The sequence below is a fragment of the Brienomyrus brachyistius genome, chromosome 2 (genome assembly GCF_023856365.1).
Source record: "Brienomyrus brachyistius isolate T26 chromosome 2, BBRACH_0.4, whole genome shotgun sequence".
Classification (NCBI taxonomy): Eukaryota; Metazoa; Chordata; class Actinopteri; order Osteoglossiformes; family Mormyridae; genus Brienomyrus; species Brienomyrus brachyistius.
This window is the reverse complement of record NC_064534.1, coordinates 3035584-3056225: the sequence shown is the minus strand read 5'-3', so window position 1 is coordinate 3056225 and position 20642 is coordinate 3035584. Positions and strand designations below refer to the sequence as shown.

Sequence of the window (20642 nt, the reverse complement as noted above, 5' to 3'; positions counted from 1 at the left end):
ACAATGAAATCAGGTGCAGATGCCATACATGTAATATTTTTGTGAGCTGGTAATAAGATCCATAAAATTAAAATCAAGATCCATGAAAGATCAACAAATGCATGATTTTGCGTTTTTATAAAAAACTTAAGGTACAAGCCCTGAGTCATCCCTGAATATGAATAACATTTATATAAAACACACATTAAATAAATGCATGGATTAAGCCGTGTGTAAATGCCACTTTAATAAAGTGCCATTGCTCATTAATGATATATATAGAATTTTATATATATTTTATATGCAATTTATCAAATCTAAACAACATTTTTTGACTTTTGGTAAGTTATATTAATACAAATATAAAACATTAGTAGGAAAAAAATATTCATAGAAGTTAAATACTGAAGTAAAATACTTCAGTCGTAGATCCCTGACTTATTCAGCACACTGTCAATATTTGGCACAAGGTCCTTCTGATATTCCCACAGCTTTGTGTCCACAATCAGTTGCTCTTTGGTGAGTGTCCCCTGTAGAGGAACTCTGACATGTACAATTCTGCTCACACCAGGTGGAACTCTCAATGTGTCTCCGTAATTCTTCAGCACTGAATGCACTGATGTCTGCACCACTTGCCTGGGGTTTATGATCATCTTGGTGGGGTTGTAAACATGTTTCCTGTCAGGTTCCCGGTAGATGTGTTCCATGATGTTTATTCCTGGAACCTTTTCCCATTGTGCTAAATGGAACCGGCCCGTATCATCAAAGAGGGTTTTGGGGAAGATATGATTCTCGATAAGAAAGACTCCTACTGTGGGGTTTTGCCTTTGCAGGTCCTCCAGGAGATGCTCCAGTGTAGCGTGCTGATAAGGCACAATTATTTCATCAATGTCGTTCAGCAGAAGATACTTGGATCTGTACATGTTTCTGTAGATACAGTCGTTCAGAGTAGTTAACTGCCCATAGTAATGGAGGTCACCTTTATGCTGTTCAAAGTTCCAGCCCTTGGAGGGATTGAGGAACTGATCTATTGGCCATTGGTGGATTTCAAGTGTACCCTCCTCCCTGTAGTACTGCAGAACCTTATCGAGGTCTGGGCCACAGCTGGTGTTATAGATGACCACTTTCTCTATGCCCAGGAGCTTGTACACTTCTATGGTCTGCACAAACTGCAGTACATTGTTATATGTTCCAAAGAGGTTGGAGATGCAGACAGTGAAATTGTGTTTGAAGTTGTGTTCATTTCTCTCTCTGTTTCGTATGGGAAGGAAGATCATGTCTGGAATGTCTGAGGTGTATGGAGTATTACTGATGGTGACATTTGTAGCATCACACTTTGGGTCAGTTTTACACAGCAGGTCTGTGGTCTGGTAAGGGAACCCAAAATGATCACGGTGTATGTCGACCTCTGCTGCTGTAACCAGATTTCCACGTTGGACACATCCAATGATACAATACAGTCTTCTGACATCATCCCTCCTAAATATGCTAATGATACGAATGGTTCCATCAATCCTGTGATCTTTGTAGGCAGAGACCAGGAAATGCTTTGTGTCCTTAATCGGCGTTATATTTTGCTCAGTCAAGTACTTTACACGCTGATTACTCAGATCAGCTGTTATATATAAATTATTGCCCCATAAATGTGGATATATAGTCAGATTCCACCCTAAGGGAACTTTATAGACTATCCTATAGATGATACACATAATTCCAAGAAGTATTAATGACAAAAAAAAAACTTTTTTTGAACAAGTCTTCTCCATGAAGTTGCAACTGCTGGTTTGGAAACCTGGAGAGAGATAAAAAATATATAAATGCACAATGCCTTAACTGTTACAATTTAGTCCATAAATTGGAAGACAAAGTGAAGAATTTTTATTTGTTTTCAAAATTTCTTTGCTACGCAGAAACAAAGATCATTAGATCACTTGCAGAGGAATAAAGTACATCAGCTATTACAAATGGTCCCTCAACGCTGTTTCAGTATTTTTTTGAGCACTGGAGAACCTTGATCTGATAGTTCGCTTTGTTGAATATGAGATTCACTCTTCAAACCCATTTTTCCAGCATGCAGTTCTCATCTATTATCAGTTTGTTTGTTAGCAGAAGAGTCTTCCAATGCTTCACCCATTTTTATTGCCAGTCTGACAATAAATTTACCATAAATTATTTAACCTTTCAGCCTATGACAGCAATTCAGTAAAACCACCCACTGAAAACTAGGTTTAGAAGTTCTCTTGTGCTTTTGTCAGACTGCATTTTACATGCAGCACCCATCTGTCAACCTACTCACCCAAAACAACCACAGTAAGTACCACAGTAAGTATATTTACACAGGGAAATAACCCCTTCCACCAAAAACGACTAAGCGGCTCCCGTATCCTGCTGGATAGTCACAGGGTGCCATGTCTCAGTCTCACTGAGTGCAACAGAACCAGTGAATACAAACGGTCTGAAAGCAGGTTCTACACCACAGGATGACAGTGAAGTGCCATTGGAATAGGCAGTAACATGCACCTTTCTGGCTGCAGCACGACCTTACACTTAAGCACGGGGCAGACCGAGATTATATGACCCACGTTGTGGCAATAGAAATATTTGCATTTCTCCACGGGTGGTGGTTCCCAAGCCTGATGGTACGTTCCGTTTTTATATCGATTATCGCAAGGTTAATGCCGTGACCAAACCAGACGTCTATCCACTCCCGCTTATGGAAGACTGTGTAGATCGCATTGGCTCTGCCAGATGCGCGACCAAGTTAGACCTGTTGAAGGGTTATCGGAAAGTTCCGTTATCTCCACGCGCCTCAGAAATTTCCACTTTTAGCACCCCTGACATGTTTCTGCAATATACCGTAATGCCATTTGGATTACATAATGCCTCCATTACCTTCCAAAGATTGATGCATCGGGGACTCTGTGATGTTCAGAACTGTGAAGCCTATTTAGATGATGTTGTTATTTATTCAGATTCATGGGAGCAGCATATACATTTGCTGGAGTAAGTTTTTACAAGGTTGCAGAAAGCTTTGCTCATCCTTTATCTTGAGAAATGTGAATTTGGACAAGGTACAGTTCGTTATCTAGGGAAATTGGTCAGATGTGGAGTGGTCAAGCCCCTGGACTTAAAGGTCCAGGCCATGAGTTCTTTTCCTGTTCCTCAAAAATGGTTTTTGGGGGTGGCCTGCTATTACCGATGGTTTTGCTGGAATTTCTTGGATGTCGTTGTGCCCTTAACTCAGCTGCTACGAAACGGGGTGTCCTTCGCTTAGTCTCCAGCCTGTCAAGCTGCATTTCACCTGTCAAACTGCTACTCAGCAGTTCTCCCATGTTGGTGACCCCAGATTTCTCTAAGCCCTTCAAATTAGAAGTGGATGCTAGTGGCCTCGGTGCTGGTGTCTGCCCAGTCGCCATCGTCAACCGTGGTCGTGATCATCCCGTTTGTTATTTTTCCAGAAAATCGGTGAAGCACTAATTAGCATATAATGCCACAGAGAAATAGGCCCTCATTCTCTTGTTCACACTGCAACACTTTGAAGTGTATGTGGGGGATAGTCCCCAGCCGGTGGTGATCATAACCCCTTAGGTTTCCTCTCTCATATGTGTAATATCAACCAGGTTAGTAACGTAGTGGCTAATGCCCTCTCTCGGGCTTGACTTGTACTTCAGGGTCTGCGGGACTAAGTTCCAGGAGGATGTCCTGCATGTTCCCCGGATGTCCTGCTCATTCGCCATCGTCAGCCGCTCCCTTCGAGACCTGGCCCCGCCTCCCTCGCCTTCGGTTCGCCAACAGAAAAGGTTGCCGCTTCGTCACTTTGGCTGCTCACTCCTCGCTTGTTTGCTTGCTCTCCCTTCGCTTTTGCCTTTACTGGAATGTGTGTTTTGCTCTCTCTTCTATGACTCTTTTGTTCCTGGTTTTCCGATTCTTGCTTCGCCCCTCCTTGTGCCTTCGCCCCAATTTGACTACTTGCTTGGTTTTGATCTCTTGCCTGTACTTCGACTTCCCCTCTCAGTTACTCCCTCAGATACCTTTGCTTTGGCTGAGTGCTTGCTTGTTTTTCTATACCTAATAACTAGGTGTATATGGAGTGACTGCCTTTTGGTTTATCCTCAATGTGGGGATTACTATTTGTTTGGTTAGGGGGTTAGGCATAGGTATTGTTGTTTCGTTTCCACCTTTTGTTTGCCCTTAGGTTTAGCTAAGATTGGGTTGTGCTCATTAGATATGTTTTTGTTTACTCTTTTGGCCTCTGTCACTCCCGAAGTCTGTTACACCTAGTGTTTGTAAAGTGTCTGTGAAAAACTATTAAAAAAAAAAAGCTTAAAAAAGATTCCCTTTGTGTCCCGTCTCCTTCCCTTCTCCCAGCCTCTGGCTGTCCTGTCTTCCCTTTTTCCTTTCCTTTCTGTTGGGCTCCAACCTAGATGGGAGTGTAACAGATTGCACTATTGCTTTTCAGTTCAGTTTGCAGACACATTGCCTGGATGATGAACTGGAACTGTTCAAATTTTGAGACAGATCTCCCCAAAAATAAAGCAGCACACATAGTCATGGCAAAGAGAAGGACAGCCTTAGACACTTGATCTTGTTACTGCGATAAGTAAAACATGCAGGTGTCAACTGCTTTATGAATGTCCATTTTACACCACTTGGCTTTCATGAAAGACCTACATTGTTTTCTCTAACGGACATAAATCTACATTGTTATAAGTTCCATGTACTTATATGTATACTGAACAAAAATATAAACGCAACACTCTTGTTTCTGCTCCCATTTTTCATGAGATGGACTTAAAGACCTACAATTCATTCCAGATACACAATATTACCATTTCTCTCAAACATTTCTCACAAATCAGTCTAAATGTGTGATAGTGAGCACTTCTGCTTTGCTGAGATAATCCATCCCACCTCACAGGTGTGCCACATCAAGATGCTGATCTGACATCATGGGTAGTGCACAGGTGTACCTTATACTGCCCACAATAAAAGGCCACCCTGGAATGTGCAGTTTTTTGCTTTATTGGGGGTCTGGGGACTCAGAACCGGTCAGTATCTGGTGTGACCACCATTTGCCTCATGCAATGCAACACATCTTCTTCGCATAGAGTTTATCAGATTGTCAATTGTGGCCTGTGGAATGTTGGTCCACTCCTCTTCAATGGCTGTGCGAAGTTGTTGGATATTAGTGGGAACTGGTACACGCTGTCGTATACGCCGGTCAAGCACATCCCAAACATGCTCAACGGGTGACATGTCCGGTGAGTATGCTGGCCATGCAAGAACATTTTCAGCTTCCAAGAACTGTGTACAGATCCTTGCAACATGGGGCCGTGCATTATCTGTCTGAGTGGCTGGTCTCAGACGATCTTGGAGGTGAACCTGCTGGATGTGGAGGTCCTGGGCTGGTGTGGTTACACGTGGTCTGCGGTTGTGAGGCCGGTTGGATGTACTGCCATATTCTCTGAAACGCCTTTGGAGACGGCTTATGGTTGAGAAATGAACATTCAATGCACGAGCAACAGATCTGGTTGACATTCCTGCTGTCAGCATGCCAATTGCACGCTCCCTCAATGCTTGTGGCATCTGTGGCATTTTGCTGTGAGACAAAACTGCACATTCCAGGGTGGCCTTTTATTGTGGGCAGTATAAGGTACACCTGTGCACTACCCATGATGTCAGATCAGCATCTTGATGTGGCACACCTGTGAGGTGGGATGGATTATCTCAGCAAAGCAGAAGTGCTCACTATCACACATTTAGACTGATTTGTGAGAAATGTTTGAGAGAAATGGTAATATTGTGTATCTGGAATGAATTGTAGATCTTTAAGTCCATCTCATGAAAAATGGGAGCAAAAACAAAAGTGTTGCGTTTATATTTTTGTTCAGTGTACATATGCTGTGTAAGTGCCTCTGACATGATGCTCTCCTGATGAGGCACCTTAAATAACAATGAAATATTGTGCCTTAAATGTAATTGGGATAGAAAAATAATTCAGTCTGCTCAATTTTTACTCCGTTTTTATCTCCTTTTCTGCATTTCCATGTAACTTTCATTTTAGCATTGGCGCTTGTGGGCCTATTTCTGCATACTGTGGTCTTGTAACAATCCCAAAACAATCCCTGTCAGCCATCTGATAACTCCATGTAGCATGAAAATGCAAAGCTACTGAGAGATGGAGAAGTGGAGGGTACAGTAGAGATCCTTTACTTCCATGCATGGTAGCTGGTCTCACCTTCCCACCAAGGTATGTGACACACTCTTTAGTAAATAAATACCACTGGGAGAACTCACCATTGCTTTAAAAAATTCAGCTGGATTTAACCTGTCTCAAATTTTACTACATGGAACCTCTTTCCTCCTATCCCACCCAGCAAAGAATTGTAGCCATGGTGTCAATAAAATTGAAACAGACCTAACATAAACCTCTTCGAGGGGTGGTTTAAATTTGATTGCTAATCCAGCTTTATACGAAGTGTAAATTAACTGGTACAACAGATTTGGTTTCAGTGGAAATGAAATTACTAAAGGTTTAGATTAAACCAGAATCGGTTACGAACTATTATTTTGTATGTTAAAAATTCATTGAAATTTTATTTTTTTCCGCAGTAATGATTCACAACAATTTGACTTAAATTTTGGTTAACCGCTATCCTTGAAACATTTTTGGGTACAGTACCATTTACAGCTGTATACATGTCAACCCCGCAACAGTGCAACTCACTAGCCAAGTTAATTCTCCTTTCAGATCTACTCTGCAGCACGTTGACTTTCTTTAGTTTGGCCGCATGATAACCTGTGAGATTTGTGACTCATGAGCACAAGGTAGTGGTATAAACCCATTATGGAAGTAAAACTGGACATTGGTAGCCTGGGACAGGGACAGATTATGGGTTGTGTGGGCCCCTGGGCAAAACGTTCGCGAGGGCCCCCCCACCACCACCAGTACCACCACCACAACCACCACAATTCAAGGGCTCTTGGCAGCCAAACGCCCTCCCTATAGGGTCAGGGGCCCTTGTAGGCAGAGGATCAAAGAATGTAGGCCCTCTAAAATAGACAAATGAAAAAACATTGTTGATAAGCGTTGCAAATTGTTTTGGGCTAGGGGTCCCACGGGCCCACTGCACCCCAAGGGCCCCTGGGCAGCGGCCCCGCTGGCCCGGTCCGTAATCCGTCCCTGGCCCGGAAGGAGAGGTATATTGGGTCTGTTATGTCTTAGGCAAGAAGAGATTGTTTTGAATACTGTGTGACCTCGCTTCCTGATAGCTGCCTGCAGTTCCACAGAGCCTGAAGAAAGCTCGGACCTTGGAGAGGCAGGGGAGAAACCACCTGCAGGAAGAGATTCAAAGCTGACCCAACTGGTGCATGAGTTATAGCTTTATAAAATAGGTGCTGCAGACAATATATAGTATGTTACGTGGTAGTGCAAATATATAAGTAATCATGTTAATTGATATCATGTCATTGATATGTTAACCATGTATTTGCAGTGATTCAATGACAATGACGTCAATGTGTTAATCATTCATCAATGGAACACCCAAATATTAACAGTGATTCAATGTCATATAATCAATATCCATATACATATCTCAAGTAGAGTCTAGAAGCCAAGACAGATTCCGGTAAACTGAGCTAGATGGGTGGATTTTACCTTGCTACCAAGGTGAACCAATAGAGCAGGAGAATTGTGTTTGTTATACGTTTGAGCTCGGTTTGTTGGTGTTTCGTGACCAATCAGGATTTAGAAGTCCTTATCGGGAATTGGGAGTTATGGTTTATCAGCTGTTTGCTCTGTGAGCTCCGGGTGACTTGATACCAAGTGCCAGAGTGTGACGGGACGCTTTGCTGGATTGCTGGAATAAAAGAGATTTTGTTTACTCACCAAACTAAGAGGTCCAGACTTTTATTGTAAGTGACTCTCTGTGTTATCAGAGGCATTGAGATTCGCAGTTAAGCAGTGAAACGTCACACCTCTGCATTGCTGTGTACTTTGACGTGTTTCATAAGCATCATGGCTGTTTCTAGAGCCGGGGTTGACCGGTGAAATGTGTTAAAATGCTGCTCAACAATTGACACCTGTCAACAACCGTCCACAGTCTCCCCTATTCAAAACAAAAAATACTGGGGAGAAAAATGACTTTATAAGTGCAATTCACAACTGAAACAGTCATTACATGCAAACTTAAACACCAGTTTTTTAAAGAGGACTGCAAATAAGCTTAATGTTTAACCCTGAAGGCAAAGCCGCCCCACAAAGAGCAGCTACAGGAAAGTATGTCACAGTGTAAACATTAACTCTTCAGGGAACAAAAGTGGTAGAATGGAAACCAGCAGGAAAATGTTCTTCTCTGGCAGCTGTGTTTTCAGTCATCGATTTGAAACTGCAAAAGGAGATGTTTGTCTTCTGCCACACCCAGAGAGGGCCAGAATGCAAGGCTCGTATAGGGTTGGGGAATGGGGGGGGGGTATTCGAAATGGGACACGGCACCAAAGATCAGGGCTGAGATCAATCTAAGGTGAAAATTGTTTATAAGCCGATAAAGTAGATGGACGCTCATGCAATTGCTCATGGAATCCATCTTTCCTACTCCTTGAAATGAGCATGTTTGGACCACTCTGAACTGTGAATTGTTTTTCATCTAGGCATTCTGTATGAAAAAAAAACTTTTCGTGGCGAGTGGGAAGGCCGTGTGTTGTTAACCAATGAAATGCAGCACCATTGTATAGCTGCTATCCAGAATACCCATTTATTTTCATTGACAAACAGAAGCAGGATGTTTTTCGTTTCAATTTATCATAGCGTGTGGATTAATTATTAATTTGGTAAGCTGCATGTTTCCCTCACGTACTCTGCTTTTCCCCCCACAGTCCAAAAACATGTTGAGGTTAATTGAAAGGAAAGCAGAACTAAAACAAAACTCAGGGAAGATTGTAGTGTCTGTATCTTTATGCAGAACATTTCCAGCTGTGAAGGGTTACTGGTCTCAGTAGGACTGCTGGTGGTGTGTGATGGCCTGCTACACCGTCACTGGGATGGTGCCAGCCCAGGTTAAGTAGTGTGGCAGCTTCTGGTTCTGGGGGGGCTTCAGGAGTGAGTGCCACTGGGAGACCATGTTCTGTTGGACGTTAATTTATTGTCAACGAGACTCTGCAACTGCACGGGCACCACTGTGATGGATGAATCTCCAGGAGGGGCCCAGTGAGCGCACACCACTGTGATGGGTGAACCTCCGGGAGGGGCCCAGTGAGCGCACACCACTGTGATGGGTGAACCTCCGGGAGGGGCCCAGTGAGCGCACACCACTGTGATGGGTGAACCTACAGGAGGGCCCAGTGAGCGCACACCACTGTGATGGGTGAACCTCCGGGAGGGGCCCAGTGAGCGCACACCACTGTGATGGGTGAACCTCCGGGAGGGGCCCAGTGAGCGCACACCACTGTGATGGGTGAACGTCCGGGAGGGGCCCAGTGAGCGCACACCACTGTGATGGGTGAAAATCCGGGAGGGGCCCAGTGAGCGCACACCACTGTGATGGGTGAACCTCCAAGAGGGGCCCAGTGAGCGCACACCACTGTGATGGGTGAACCTCCAAGAGGGGCCCAGTGAGCGCACACCACTGTGATGGGTGAACCTACAGGAGGGCCCAGTGAGCGCACACCACTGTGATGGGTGAACCTCCGGGAGGGGCCCAGTGAGCGCACACCACTGTGATGGGTGAACCTCCGGGAGGGGCCCAGTGAGCGCACACCACTGTGATGGGTGAACGTCCGGGAGGGGCCCAGTGAGCGCACACCACTGTGATGGGTGAAAATCCGGGAGGGGCCCAGTGAGCGCACACCACTGTGATGGGTGAACCTCCAAGAGGGGCCCAGTGAGCGCACACCACTGTGATGGGTGAACCTCCAAGAGGGGCCCAGTGAGCGCACACCACTGTGATGGGTGAACCTACGGGAGGGGCCCAGTGAGCGCACACCACTGTGATGGGTGAACCTCCGGGAGGGGCCCAGTGAGCGCACACCACTGTGATGGGTGAACCTCCGGGAGGGGCCCAGTGAGCGCACACCACTGTGATGGGTGAACCTACGGGAGGGGCCCAGTGAGCGCACACCACTGTGATGGGTGAACGTCCGGGAGGGGCCCAGTGAGCGCACACCACTGTGATGGGTGAACCTACGGGAGGGGCCCAGTGAGCGCACACCACTGTGATGGGTGAACCTCCGGGAGGGGCCCAGTGAGCGCACACCACTGTGATGGGTGAACGTCCAGGAGGGGCCCAGTGAGCGCACACCACTGTGATGGGTGAACCTCCAAGAGGGGCCCAGTGAGCGCACACCACTGTGATGGGTGAACCTACGGGAGGGGCCCAGTGAGCGCACACCACTGTGATGGGTGAACCTCCGGGAGGGGCCCAGTGAGCGCACACCACTGTGATGGGTGAATCTCCAGGAGGGACTGACTGACCACATACCACTATGTGCACCACTGTGGACCAGGGCAGGACTGTTGTGATTTACAACAGAGCAGCTCATCTTTAAGTATTTCATTAAACAAATTTAGTAGAAATTTAAATGTTGTAAAATGTATTTATTTCACCAAATATTATACAAATATTAAACACCTAAATAAGCTTAACTAGACTAAACGCAATAACTGGCATGCTTACCCTCTCTCCCAAAGATACTAATGCTCTTGCTCGCTACTTTGATTCCATGACAATGGATAAAAGTTTACCTCATGCTGAACAGAAACGAAGAATATAAGCTCACTAGTATAAACACCAAAACATTATGCATAAATCTCTAATTTCTATTTAAATATACAGTGGAGATAAAAAGTGTGCACTCCCCTGTTAAACTGCCAGGATTTCGTGGTATAAAAACCACGATCAATTTCAAAACTACCCACCTTCAATGTGACCTATAAGCTGTACAATTCAATTAAAAAACAAACTTGCTAGGGGTATAATATAAAAAAATAAAAAAAGCGTAGAATAAGCTGGTTGCATAAGTGTGCACACTGCATCTGCCATGAAGAGACTCTGATTAACCCCAAATAAAGTTCAGCTGTCCTACTAGGATTTGCCTGGCATTCATTCAGTTGCATGCTACAGAAAGGGCCATAGTTCGCAGAGAGCCTACAAAGCATCGAAGGGATCTTGCTGTAGAAAGGTATCAGTCTGGAGAAGGGTACAAAAAAATGAAAAAACCATGGAACACGGTGAAGGTAGTCATCAAGAAGTGGGGAAAATATGGGACAATAGTGGCGTCACCGAGAACTGAATGTCCCTCCAAAATTCGAGAAAGGACTACAAGCGGGGTGTGTCCACTTCTTACTGCACTGTCTGCACTGTAATCTGACCTGTACTTTCATTCTTCTGTGTACTTTGTGTATAAACTGTAATGATTATCAATCTTTATGATAAATATATGTATTGTGCCAAAGGAACATAAACTCCTGTTATCTCTTCAGATTGAGAGACGCTGTCCCAGTGAGGACTGTCAGTGTGATCGATGAAGGTGCGTATCTCCAGTTAGCCAAAACATGGCGATGTGCTGAGGAAAAGCCGTCAGATTCTGAAAATGATGACCGGTCCGGTTTCATTTGTGGGCAAACAGCAACTGGCATTTAGGGGACGTGATGTGAGTGAAAACTCTGACAACAAAGGATATTATAAGGAGTTTACAGATGGGCCTGTTAGGTGGAGCATCACTTTCTAATCATCTGCTGATCACAAGTCAATAGTCACACAATAGAAGGCTGAGGAGGCCAAGCCACAACTGACTGAAGGTAACAACCAATGGAACATGTTTAGGATTACTGTGTAATGAATATTTTAATATTTATTCTATTATTCATAGTAATGACTAATATATGACAAGGTCTGAAATTATACCCAGGTTGTTGGGTGGTCAGTCTACTTCGCTAAAAAGGTTTGTCCACATTAACATCATGCTAATAATAAAATCGAATTTGTGTTTTGATGACACATGATTTTGTTATAGCAAAATAATAACTAGGCTAAATAAAATTATAGACAGGTCTAAATAAAATCCTGACAAAAACACGATTTTATGGCAAATAGCATTGTTACTGTAACCAGCCAAATGAAAAAAAAAATCTGTTTTTGTAACAAAACTTAATCATTAGTCAATAATTGTTAGTTTAGTTGATAAAATGTCATTTTGAGTATTGGAACTTGTAGTCTATTTCAGATGCAATATAGACTCGGTATATGTTTTAAAATGCGTATGTCAATATTTTGAGTAAATAGAATGTCTTTATCCACAGGAAGGTGTATGTGGGACCAGAATGGTTGAGGAGCATTGATCTAACCGCTCAGAGGATCTGCAGTTGGCGCAAAGCCAAATACACCTACATGTCTTGTGTGATTGTGTTGGTGTCACTGTGACGGATGCACAGCCTGCTAACCAGGCCCCAGGGCTGCGTGCTGTAAGGCCTCATACACGCTATGCATAGATAAGTCTTCTGAGGGGGGCTGTGCAGCTTCAGAGTCGCCATCCTGTTCGTGCGGTGACATTTACATCTCCCATCATGCAAAGCGACACACCTTTGTGTTTGATCTAAATAATTCCCCACCATTAGGGTGTTTAAGCTAGAGTAGGGTAAAGGCATTTTTGTTGCCTGCAGGTGGAGTTTGTCAAATACACTATTTTTGTAAGGATTATCCTGCCACACTTAGACAAAGATGGTAGATATGTGACCTGAACCTTTCTTTCAAACTATCAAAAAGTATCACTTTGCTAAAGTCAAATGATCAGTCAGTGGGAATGAGAAAGTGGGAACCGACTATCATTCAGAATTGTGGAGCCGAGGAGCATATTTACACTGACGCACTGACGATATATCTAAGTGTTTTGGCTGATTGTACTTTTCATTTTGGTGGCACTAATTCATCGGGGTAATTATTTGCTTTTGAGACATGAGCTAATTGCTTTGGTTAAGTTACACAGGTTTTTACAGCTTAACTGCAGTGTTGTGCCACTGTATACGTATTAACTGCTTTGAGAAATCCTGTTATAGTCTTGAGAGTGTTAAGAATGTCTCATGAATTGTACCAGCGCGATCAAGTAAACCGTAATGCTGAATTGCAAGGACCTCAGCTAAAGAGGAGTCTCAAGTAACCAACACTAGACATCTACAATAGAGCAGGGGCCTCTCTCATAATTACTCTATTAATACTGCAGAGTTGGGGGGGGCTGATCACGCAGATTAAACTGTCAAGTGGAGTCTGCCAGGTGAGTAGCCCTGATATAGTTGATATGTTTACCTTTACCTGAGGGAAACTACACAGATGAGAGGGGCTTGGTACCCCACCCAATGCAGACTGTGGTTGAGAGAACAGCCTTGCAGACCACCATAAAAACAGACCACTGGCAAACACAAACCTATAACGGAGCCTGTAATACCTGTGCGTAAAGCAGAACATCTGCTGAGACTGTATCTAGGCTCGGTTATATGTCATGTCTCAGACTCAAAGCTTTCAGGTAGAAATACACTGCTACAAAGAATTCACTACAAAGAATCAACTTAAACAAACAAATAAAAACGATTAGTTCAAGATGAACAGGAATTATGCAGAAACAGCTCATACCTGTTGTCACAGTGTAGCACACAAACATTAATGCGAAACCGGCAACAAGATTACAAATAAGTAAAACTAACAAAACCCACAAAATTCAGAAGAAGGGAAAACAATGGTTTATGCCAAAACCCAGGCATGCTTTGTGTATCTTGATGCTTTGACTTAAATCAAATCGATGCAAACTGCTTCCTTATAATAATAATAAACCCCTCTTTGCAAACCAACACAGGTGGAATGCCACTCCATAGAAGATATGCTGACTAAGTTAAGGTCTGTATAACAAAAAAAAAGCCTTCCAGATGAAGCAGGAAGCCTTGTTACTATCAGAGCTGCCGCAAGACAAAGCCCAGTGGTATTAGCATCAAGCCATGAAGCGTTTATTTGGTCTTTGAGTTTCTCTAAAATAAAACATGAAGCAACTTACTTGAGCTCTGGGATGAATCCAAATAACTGAATTATTCCCTACAACGTTCTTAGATAAGCAGGTGAATCCACACGGCCATATGGGATAATTCCCTTCCTTACAAACACCGCTGAATCACCAGTGAGGCTGCCTTACAGGTAAGACTTGCCCTTAATATGGGCAGCTGAACTTCACGGGAAAAACCCGCTACCTGCCTGGTCCTAAAGCCCTACCCATTCCACACAGTTACAGTCAGCTCAAGAATTATTGGCTCACTGTTAGGATCTACACAGCATGGACCGGGGAAGCAGGAAAAGGAGAGCAGGATTGAGGGAAAATAAAGGGGTTTAATAAGGGTACGCAGGGGCTTAGGGAAGACACAGCCTAACAATATACAACATTGCAATGACCGAAGTAAGGAAACGTGCTCTGACGTGGACTTAAATGCACAGAACTAACGAAGGCAACTCGAAACAGCTGATAGACCCGGGGAATCCGCACGGGGTTAATGAGGGGGGCGTGGCACAGGAGGATCGGGTGAGCGGGTCATGACACTCATTTTATAGTGAATAAAATTAAATAAACATCCATCCATTTTCCAAACCGCTTATCCTACCGGGTCGCGGGGGGTCCGGAGCCTATCCCGGAAGTTATAGGCACGAGGCAGGGAACAGCCCAGGATGGGGGGCCAGCCCATCACAGGGCACACTCACACACCATTCACTCACACATGCACACCTACGGGCAATTTAGCAAGTCCAATTAGCCTCAGCATGTTTTTGGACTGTGGGGGGAAACCGGAGTAAACCCCACAACAACATGGGGAAAACATGCAAACTCCGCACACATGTGACCCAGGCAAAGACTCGAACCCGGGTCCCAGAGGTGTGAGGCATTAAATAAACAGTGCACAAAATTATTTCAGTGCTATGCAAAAATGTTTGGGGGAAACCTTATAGATTTATTTTTTAAACATATTTTTTTCAGACAATTATTTTTTTCTGAAACACAGATTTCAGTCACTTTCAGTCAAAGTTTACTGTGATTTCAAAGCATGCAGGGACACAATGGAATGAAACGTTCATCTGAGACTTATTGTGCCCTAATAATCATTCATTCTTCTATACCACTTGTCCTATATAAGGTTACGTGGCTCCTCAGCCTGTATCAAAACAATGGGCACAGCCCATGCAGCACAAGTGACCCAACACCCAGAACGATTTTGTTTGGTTACTTTTCTCCTTATGGCCCTGGGGTGGGCGACAGCACTATAAGGCATGTTAATCTGCTGTCTGTCTCGGTGCAGGGGCCTCGCACCCCCTCTAATGGTGAACCTGACGGATGGGTCAGGTCAGGTTGAGGAGCATGCGCTGATGCAGTGCGTTGTCACACCCTCCGCACAGCGAATCCCCCCGGCTGACACACGATCCAGTCCCACCCTCCAGAAATGGCCATCCATCTTCCGCAGCCAGGTGTTACGTGGGCGTCCCCTTAGCCTGATCCAGTCACTTGGGTCCTCAGCAATGAGTATCCTGCAAGTGGGATCACCCTCAGGGAAACGCGCCACGTGACCATAGTGCCGTAACTGACATTCCATCGCAATGCAGGTAATGTGCCTCATTCAGGACTCCTCTAGCAACCGCTCATTCGATACAATGTCAAACCAGTCTTTGTCTCAGCTCACTGGATAGCGTCCATGTCTCACATCCATACAGCTGGACAGGGACTCTAAAGGCTTCTCCTCTTGCAAAGATATCGGGAACACCATACACTCCTTTCCAGTGACCTCATGACCCCCCATGCTCTTCTAATCTATCTACTGACGTCATAGGAAGAGTCACCAGAGACATGAATGTTGCTGTCTCTGTAGGTAAATCTCTCAACAAGGTTGACATTCTCCCCGCAGACAGACACACTACTGATGGCTGTGCCTAAGAAGTCATTAAATGCCTGGATCTTGGTCTTTATCCAGGACACCTGCAATCCCAGACACTCAGACTCCTCACTTAGTCTCTTGAGAGCCCCAATCAGGGCCTCTGTTGACTCCACTAAGATCATGGCATCGTAGGCAAAGTTAAGATCAGTAAATCTTTCTTCACCAACGGATGTCCCATAACCGCTGGACCCCACAACCGTGCCCAACACCCAGTCCATACAAGCATTGAACAAAGTAGGAGCAAGAACACACCCCTGGCCAACCCCAGAAGGTTCTTCCTCCACAGCATTCAGAGTACCATTGTACAGGCTAACCATGGTGTCCAGTAACTTCGAGGGGGATCCCACTAAGTCTCAGAATGTCCCACTGGGTAACTCGATCAATGTCAAACGCTTTACAAAAATCGACAAAGGTTGCAAAGAACCTCTGCCAATATTTGCACTTGTGTTCGATGAGAACCCTCAGTGCAAGGATACGGTCGATGGTAGACTTCTTAGGCGTAAAAGCAGACTGCTCTGGTTGCTGACAGGCAAGCAAGAGATCAAGGATCCTGTTAAGGATGACCCTAGCAAGGACCTTATCTGGCACTGAAGGCAGTGTTATCCCCCTGTAGATGCCGCAATCCTGGCGATCACCCTTCCCTTTCCAGATAGAAACTACAAGTCCCGTTTTCCAGTCCAGCGAGTCATAACTGCATTGTCATCCATTAGGACCGCCCCATCACCTGCCTTGCACAAACCTCTGAGGAACAGATTCAGATGTGCATAATGCTTCAATTCCTCTGTAAACAGGACGTGAGTCAGTAGACCACAGATGGCGTGTCACCTGCTCACAAATTCGTCTAACAAACTCCTCCTTATCTGTCCTCAGGTCCCTCACAGGTGTCCTTCTCAGTTCCAAATACAGACTGGAGTTGCCACCAAATCGTACGCTTCGACTCCTCATGATAATACCCAGGGTGCCCTGCGAGATGAAACACCTCCTTCTGGGAACACTGGCAACACCAACACCACCCTCAGCAACCTTCAGGGTCTCATCATGGAAGGTCTCCCACATCACATTAGAATCGGCAGTCACACCCAAGTCTACAAGATCCTCACACAAATTGCATGCAAACTCAGCAGAAACAGCTTGATCTTGGAGTCTGACTAAGTCCACTCTCATTCTCCTACTAGGTGGTAGCATACTGGATCTAAGCTGAATTGTCAGAGTAGCAACAACAAGTCTGTGGTCAGAATTCACAAACTGGGGACTTTCGTAGACCCTGCAGTTCTGCAGGAGCCTCCAGCATCTGCCCACGAGGATGTGATCGATCTCCTTCGCCGCACCACCAGTGCTGGAATACCAAGTCCAATGATACAGCTCAAGTCGGACCCAAGATCCAGCAACCTGCAGTCCCTGACCTTTCGCAAAGTCAAGGAACATGGAGCCACTTTCACCCCGGTCTCCAGACCCATGGGGACCGACACAATCCTCATAGCCAGCCCTGTCAGTGCCAGTGGTCACACTGAAGTCACCCATGACCAGAGGAGTGTCACCTTGGGGGCACCCTTCAACCACCAAGCGAAGTTGTGAATAAAATGTCTCCCTCAACAAGACATCATTCACCGCGGTCGGAGCACACACTGAGACAACAGACAAGAAAGGAGTGACATAAGACACGATTGGAAGTAGCCAATCCTCTACAGCAACAGCTACTCCCTGAGTATGGCAGCCGTCAGACCGACCAGACCAATAGTAAGTATACCCACCTACAGAGATCTGGCCACTCCCTGGCCTGCGTACCTCAGAGAGTGATGCCACTGAAACGTGGAGTTTAGAACGCTCCCCCGACAGTAGAGGAAGATGGTCATCTTACCGGAGAGACAAGACGTTCCACGTGCCTACCCAGGTAGTGTGCTTCAAATTGGGACCTAAGTGCTGCTAAACAGCAGGGAATATATATTTCATATTAATCATTTTTATATGAATATTTTTTGGCTGTGGAACATATCATCTGAGTTTCACTTATTTCTTATGGGAAAATTGGCTTTGATATACGAGTGTTTTGGATTACAAGCATATTTCCAGAACTAATAATGCTCACAAACCAAGGCAGCGGTGTATTTTGTTACAAGACATAAAGACGTAATGAGATTGTGATATATGTGACAAATGCATTAAGTATTAAGTGGATAGTATAGTAGCCAATCAGCATGTGGGAGTACAAGAGGAAGCCACCAGGGAAGGTTGTGTGGAAAGATAGTAGTTTTGTTTGGATTACAATGACAAAAGTAGGTATTTTGATTCACATGAAATGAAATTTTTGGTGGCAGCATGAACTGTTGATTGTTCTTTAGTTTTCAGGTCATATCAACATTATACAGTGCAACACAGTGCATGGACAGAAGGGGAGATGACAAGATCAATTTTTTTTCCTTTGAGAATCATATTGCTGCTAAGTTCAACAGTTCCCTGAATGCGGAGGTGAACTTTCCCACTGGGAATGCAACTAAGAAGATTTTAGTTCTTTTCTCTCTTCCCAGATCTTCTTTTGCACACTGTGGAGTGGAACGCCGCAGAGGAGTTAATTTTTAACCTTGTTTTGGACGCAGCGTTTAACTTTGCAGGTCTGGGCGGAGGACTTCAGTGTAGAAAGCATCCAATGCACTGGAGGTCTGACAAAAGGTGGGATCAGTTTGTTTCTTGGACAAGTAACTGCAGTGGATCTGGATGGAGGGCATTCATTCTCCAGTGCAGTGGGGGATTTTCGTTTGTTTGTTTGTGTAATAACTCTGGAACTTCATGTGGTGGATCTATTCTTCAGATTAAGGTTTCCAGGTATCTTCTCTGGAGTAGAGACGCCTCAACCTCCGATTATGGGTGTTGCAGCTTAGGGGAATGAAGGGTGACTTACACTAAAAGAATAGAAGGGTACTATTGCTCTCGCATTTTATATCTTCAGGTCATCACTGCGACACGCACAAATGCTGAAGCCATGCTACCTCATATATTCAGTGTGGGCAGGGTAGGCTTTAGACGAGTCGCCTTGGGGGGTTGGGGACCTGCTTCCTGTTGATTTCCAGTCATACAGGGCAGAGTTTTGTATCCCTACTATGCGGATGTAGGTTCCACCCGCTACATACATTAAAAAAATTGGAATTATTTGTTATGCCCTTGGCTCAACAGGGTCGCACATAAACCAAGATCTAGGACATCCAAACCCAAAAGGTGAGCTCAACACACTGCTTAAAGTGTCTCGATTTATTTTGACCCATAAACGTCGGAATAGAGATGGTGGCCAAAGCAACAAACTGAACCCCGAACGCGAACTGAAGCAAAATAAGCCACCAAGTAACGTATTTTGAAAACAAACATGGAAAGAAAAGACACAAACCTACCACTACCTCCCTAACTAAGCAGAAACACAGGCACAAAAATCCCCCCCCTGAAAACAAAGGCCCCCCATATGGCTGTATGCTCAGTGAGAGTTCTTCTACCTGAGGGCTTAATACGATACAGATAACCGAAACATCAGGCCCAAACACACTTGTGTACACACAAAACGCACAGACTTCACACTCCTCTCACCATTGCTGAAAGAAAACAGTGACTCATAAACACACCGTATCACAATTTTACAGTCACTGAAGAGGAACATTAACTACTTAACTAAGAAAAAGACAAACTTATATTTCTCTATGAATTATTCCTCATTCTGTAGGATTGACTAAATTTCAATCCCAAATCCAATCAAATAAATTTCCCAAATCAAATGTAATTGTGTCAGATTTACACATCTGACCTTCAACCTCAGCTGTAGATTAACAATATGGATGTTACAATTTTTCTTGGTTCTTTCGGCACATTTCATGAAACATATCCATACATTCGCCAAACAGTTAGTACATATAGCACAGCAAAAGCCTGTAACGTATCCCAGACAATTAACTAATGTCTCAAAAGCTAATAATTCCACCTATGAATGTAAGTGTCATGCTCATTTCCCTTTAGCCAAGTGATACTTTTTGATAGTTTGAAAGAAAGGTTCAGGTCACATATCTACCATCTTTGTCTAAGTGTGGCAGGATAATCCTTACAAAAAGAGTGTATTTGACAAACTCCACCTGCAGGCAACAAAAATGCCTTTACCCTACTCTAGTTTAAACACCCTAATGGTGGGGAATTATTTACATCAAACACAAAGGTGTGTCGCTTTGCATGATGGGAGATATAAGTGTCACTGCACGAACAGGTTAGCGACTGCAGCGCAGCACAGCCCAACAAACTGATACCTATTCATATTAAAGATGCTCGTTTCAGCTTTGCTATGCTTCATATTACAGTTGGAAATAAAAGCACTCGCATGTATTTTTCAGACCTCATGCCACTGTATAATACCAAATAAATAGTCATCACACAGCACTGTGTAACACAAAAACAGCCAAACGGAAATACATGGTATGGTAAAAATTTGGGTTTCAATGCAAAAAAGGTTGAGATCCACTGAACTACACTAAAGCAGCTGAAGATTGTGCCAAATTAAGACAACTGAACAAACCCATGTACTGAAGTATTGGGAAATTTGTGAAAAGCAATGAAAACTGTTCTGCTGTGCAGAAGTGACATTATGGTTCGGGAATCACTCTAGTAGTTTAGCAAAAGTTAATTGCCATTTGAGAAATGCTTCAAAGCAGGCAAGAAAAACTGTAATCCATTCCTTCCCTATTAA

The 20642-nt window shown here is 44.3% G+C and overlaps 1 protein-coding gene across 1 annotated transcript; it reads right to left on the bottom strand.

Annotated features, from left to right (window-relative positions):
- Positions 1-285: 285 nt before the first annotated feature.
- On the bottom strand, positions 286-14233 carry LOC125714356 (beta-1,4-galactosyltransferase galt-1-like). Its single transcript, XM_048984888.1, has 2 exons — positions 14017-14233; positions 286-1771 (listed from the first exon to the last, which is right to left on the bottom strand). Exon 2 carries the CDS (start codon positions 1743-1745, stop codon positions 399-401), a length of 1347 nt encoding a protein of 448 aa, XP_048840845.1. The 5' UTR covers positions 1746-1771; positions 14017-14233; the 3' UTR covers positions 286-398.
- Between the last annotated feature and the right edge of the window lie 6409 nt (positions 14234-20642).

Coding starts and splice junctions, on each gene's coding strand:
- LOC125714356 (XM_048984888.1), bottom strand. CDS start 1,745: ATGGAGAAGACTTGTTCAAAAAAAGTTTTTTTTTTGTCATTAATACTT.